The 4,563-nt window shown below is 43.9% G+C and overlaps 1 protein-coding gene across 1 annotated transcript; it reads left to right on the forward strand.

The window, feature by feature from the left end:
• The first annotated feature begins 1,906 nt into the window (after window positions 1–1,906).
• Window positions 1,907–4,084, forward strand: LOC9663280. The gene is made up of 4 exons (XM_024661786.1): window positions 1,907–2,127; window positions 2,179–2,333; window positions 2,382–2,448; window positions 2,497–4,084. Exons 1-4 carry the CDS (start codon window positions 1,908–1,910, stop codon window positions 3,984–3,986), a joined length of 1,932 nt encoding a protein of 643 aa, XP_024517554.1. The 5' UTR covers window position 1,907; the 3' UTR covers window positions 3,987–4,084.
• Window positions 4,085–4,563: the final 479 nt, after the last annotated feature.

The following is a 4,563-nucleotide window of genomic DNA, read 5'->3' on the forward strand; positions in this document are numbered from 1 at the left end:
ATCTAATAGTTACCAAAATCCCACTATTTTGAGCTTTAATTAACTGTGTCTTTGCAAAGGACAAGTTAAATATTTTAACAAAATATACAACTGTTTAAAATCTAAAGATATATGAGAATCTTAAAGAGCCACCCATATTAATTATATAATTGACTGTGAGAGAAATAATACTGTTGAAATGAATGGGGTTATGAGTGAGAGGACCAATTAATCACAAGAGTTATAGCATTGATAGCTTATTCTCCTCTCGCTCATGGCACCTCTTGCTCATGGTGCCTCTCACTCATAACCCTATTCATTTTAACAATATTATTCCTCTCACAATCAAATATACAATTAATATCTAAAGCATTAAATGATTGTCTCCTTGGAAAGAACATATGAAATCTATGTTTATAGTGAATTTGTCCAATAAATATATCCAAGCGCTATTAAAAAATTGATTTGTTGATCATGACCATTGATCGTGACCATTAATTTTTAGGGTTTTATTGCTAAGGTTTAAGCAGAGAAAAACGCTTGAATCTCACTTCAAGATGCTTCTCAATCAGGACACTAGATGCTCTTCACTGCAACATTGAAAATTAGGGAAAATGTCATTGGAGTTTACTAGACAAAGATAGTTATTGAGTCTTCCCCCACTTTATACTTGGTATTGTCCCTAAAAATCTTAAACACACAAATAGTTCAAATACTTAATGTTTAAAAAACGTTAGTATTAATATTATAATACTAACTTTCAAGGTTAGTAGTTTTGCCACCAACACAACTTCACCATCACTTGATTCACTTGGCTGCTGAGACAAGTGAAAAGGAGAACAAAAAAACAGTTTTTATTTGTAGTGTTTTCCAACTCAAACTTAAAAATTGATAACATATTTTTAGTATATGTTTTAAACAGCAATATAAATGAGGGAATATTCTTTAGTTGGCAAAGTCAACAGTAGAGTCCTGTTGACTTGGCTCCCTAAATACAGCAGCTTGGTGACAAGTATACATAACTGGAAAGTACAAAGACTAAAGACTGTCTGGCTAATCAAATATTAGTACCCAGCCCCTGAAATGGTGCATGAAAGTGGAGTGATATTTCATAACTTCTTGCTGTTTAGAGTTGCCTCATCTAGCTGCTTTTAATATGGTCTTTTATATCAACAAACACACCTGTGAAAGTTAATCGTGACCAAAAATACAAGCTGCCAAAGCGCATGACTCCAATCCTATGAACCCTAGAAAAAACTGGCGAAGAGGAAGAACAGATGCACCATGCAGCCTTTTTGTACGTACAAACTGAATTTGAATAATTGAATTCAGATCCTATTCAAATTCCAAATTTCAGTTTTAATACAGGCTTAATCAAAGTGTTTATGATATTAATTTATTTTTTCCTAAATCATTTAAACTAGAAAAATGTATCAAATATGACCTAGTTATGCCTTAAATGTACAGCGGATAAGCGGATAGAATCAGAAATTCATATTCAAAAGACCATAACGACCACGGACTACTGGTTTTGTTTCATGCTTAACGATTTTTCCCGTTGTTAGTGGTTTCACAAGATCAATTTCAAATTTCTCGGCCGTTCCGGGGGCGAATAATCAATCGTTTTCTGAATCAGTGTGCCATCCGATTACCTGGAAAAATGCATCACATCATGTGTGCAGTGCAACATAGAAGATCTTGACCTCTTCAAGATGCTCATCATCGCACCAATTAACCTCCCAATTTGTTGAGGCAGAAGGGGGGTACAGTGCCATTCTTCACTTCATCTTGGATGGAGCGCTGTGTACCTAGAGTCGATCCCCTGCCGCACTGTCTCCTGCACGGTCTGGAAATTCGGAGAATCTGCATCAGACGGTGTTGCGGCTAGGGGTTAGGCCAAAAATTAACAATTAGGGTTCTAGGGTTTCATGGCTCCGAAGCGCGAGTCTGAGAGCATTCATGAGTTTCTCAGTTCAAGGTATCCTTCCCACCGCAAACTGGAAGATGGTGTCAAGAGCCTGGCGAGTGCGGGGTTCCATAAGCTGGATGACCTAGCCAATGTCAACTTCAGGTCTCTCCGTTCCCACCTTTCGGCTCTCTTTTGCATTGCGCTTCGCGACTATATGAGGCCTGACGCCACAGACCATGGTATGGTGTGTCTTCCCTTTGTGGTTTTGTGCTCACATCCTTCTTGTGCAGTGGAAGACGACTGCACGTTGGAGTGGGGTTTTGAGTGTACGGAGGTGACCGTCACTCTGCGGCAGGAGAATGAAATCCTGGAGCTGCCTGCTCAGTACAGTCCGATTGTTCCTGATTCTGAGGAGGAAATAATTGAGCAAGCTCCAGACGAAGAGGTGAGACTGTTGTTTTCTTTTTCTTTCTCACGTTCTGCATGAATTCAGGACCTAGGCGAAGAATTGGAAATGATGGAGAATGCTTATAATGATCTACCCGAACCTGCTCAGCCGGGTAAGTTGAGCATTACTCTGACGATTCCTGTCTGAGTGTTGTTCATAGCAGGACTGCTGGAGCTGAAAATGTACGTGTTCTCATCAAAGCGGTCTAAGCGGGCCGTAGAGAGGATTTGGTGCACGACTAGTGGCACCAAGATCTTAGAGAGGCGGAGCTATGTGAGTCTTCAGGAAAGGGTGCAGGCACGTTGGGACGCCGGAGTTAAGGCAGTTCTGCTAGTTGGAGTGCCTGGGATTGGCAAGACCGGCTTTATCATCTGCATGCTGCTCAGTTTAATGAAGCAGAGGAAAGCCATTGCACTACAGACCAAGGGAGGAGATTTCTTCCTATTTGAACCGCAGCCTGTGGAAGCGCCGGGTACTGGCGAGGCTTACGCGTGTCTGAAGCTGAGAAACAAGTCCGTTCTATACGACCCCGAAGTCTACTTTTTGGTGGATGGCAAGATGCCTGACGTCCCTTCATTCAGCTGCAAGTCATTACTTGCCACCATCCCCAAGCTGCTCAACTTCCAGGATTACGAGAAGGATGGCCGTGGAGATCTTGTCTTGCTACCGGTCTGGTCTGCTGCGGAGATCGCACTGGCTTGGCAGGAGATATTTGATCCGAGACTGCCAGCTCTCGCACATCCTCAGGAAGTTGCTGTGGAGAATGCGAAGTTGACTGCCTTGCTTGAAGCAAGAAAGAAGCTGACACTAGATGTTGTGAAAGAGCGGTACAAGAAATGGGGTGGCACGGCTCGGTTTGTGCTGGAGACGCCGCACGTAGACTTGGATGAGGTAGTAAGAGGTTTGCAGTCCATACAGCAGACAGTTGAATTGGTGGGCAGGCAGGTGGCTGATGGAGACCATCCATCCCACAAGGTAGTGCACCAGAGGGTGAAACAGGGATACGCCAGCTACGAGTACATGTTTGCTTCTCCGTACCTGTCCGAGGCTGCCCGAAAGAAGCTTAAAGAGTCAACAAGTGGGGCATTACGGCTGTTCCTGTCCTTCAAGGGTTTGGCAGCGCACGGTGTAAATGGTTGCAAGGGCAATGTATTTCACCACGAATTCAAGTCACTGGCTCGCGGAGTTCAGCAATTCAAGGTTCGCCAAGTCTATGAAGATACAAGCCTGGATGACCAGGAGATGGTGTTCAATTTCGGACAGCCTTTCGAAGTTCCAAAACTGGAAAGCTTACCAGTTGCTGCTCCTGTGAATCAGATCATCTGGCCAGAGTCTGCTGTTGAAGAAACAATCGATGCTATGAAGATTGTGCGACTGGCGGGTCGGCTAGACGTTTTGGAGGTGTACCAAGTGACCCTCAGTTCTGCAAGGCATGCGCATGGTCTCAAGTACGCAGCAATGTTGAAGGTGATGCACAAGTTTGGAATTCCTCCTCACAGGGTCAAGGTATACATCGTTACTACATCCGAGCTTTACCCTGAAGCTGGCTATCAAAACTGGAGGAAGTCCAGGAACCTCGTGCTCCGAGATGAAAGAATCCTGCGGAGGCTAGTTGGGATCACTCAGTACGTTCTGGATAGTGGAGTGTGAGTTGTGATGATTTCAGTGTTTTGCAATGAGTTTACCGTTAATGGCAAAGCAGAATTCAAGAAATCGCGCATCTGATAGCAAAGGAGATGATGGCTAGATTGGGGTACTGGAGCAGGAGGAGATGCAAACCAGCAAATCAAGTAGCAGCAGGAGACGACAATCAAAGATTGATAGACCGGAAGCAGGAAAACTATCATACTGGACGAAGAGGCTGCAGAGCTCCCGAAACCACAGTCGGAACACACTTCTGTCATACCAAACGTGTTCGGAACGCCCCTTCCAGTTGCCCAGCAGTCATCCCGGCGAACTTCACCATCAACTCTGGATACTATTTACATCCGTAGCTCGGAGTATGTGCAGGAACTGGTCAGAGCAGTTCTCTCCCCAGTACAAATCCAAATTCAACTTCAAGCAGCAGGAGGACCACACAGCAGTCTGGATTTCCCTCTTCGATCTTCAGAACCACATAGACCTCAAGCATGTTGACTCGGCTTTGATCCTAAATCAGTTCATATCATTCAAAAACTGAAATGACGAAGAAAAAAAACACAAATCCATGCAACTGCAACAAGCCACG

This window comes from Selaginella moellendorffii, unplaced genomic scaffold (genome assembly GCF_000143415.4).
Source record: "Selaginella moellendorffii unplaced genomic scaffold, v1.0 SELMOscaffold_85, whole genome shotgun sequence".
NCBI classification, from domain to species: domain Eukaryota; kingdom Viridiplantae; phylum Streptophyta; class Lycopodiopsida; order Selaginellales; family Selaginellaceae; genus Selaginella; species Selaginella moellendorffii.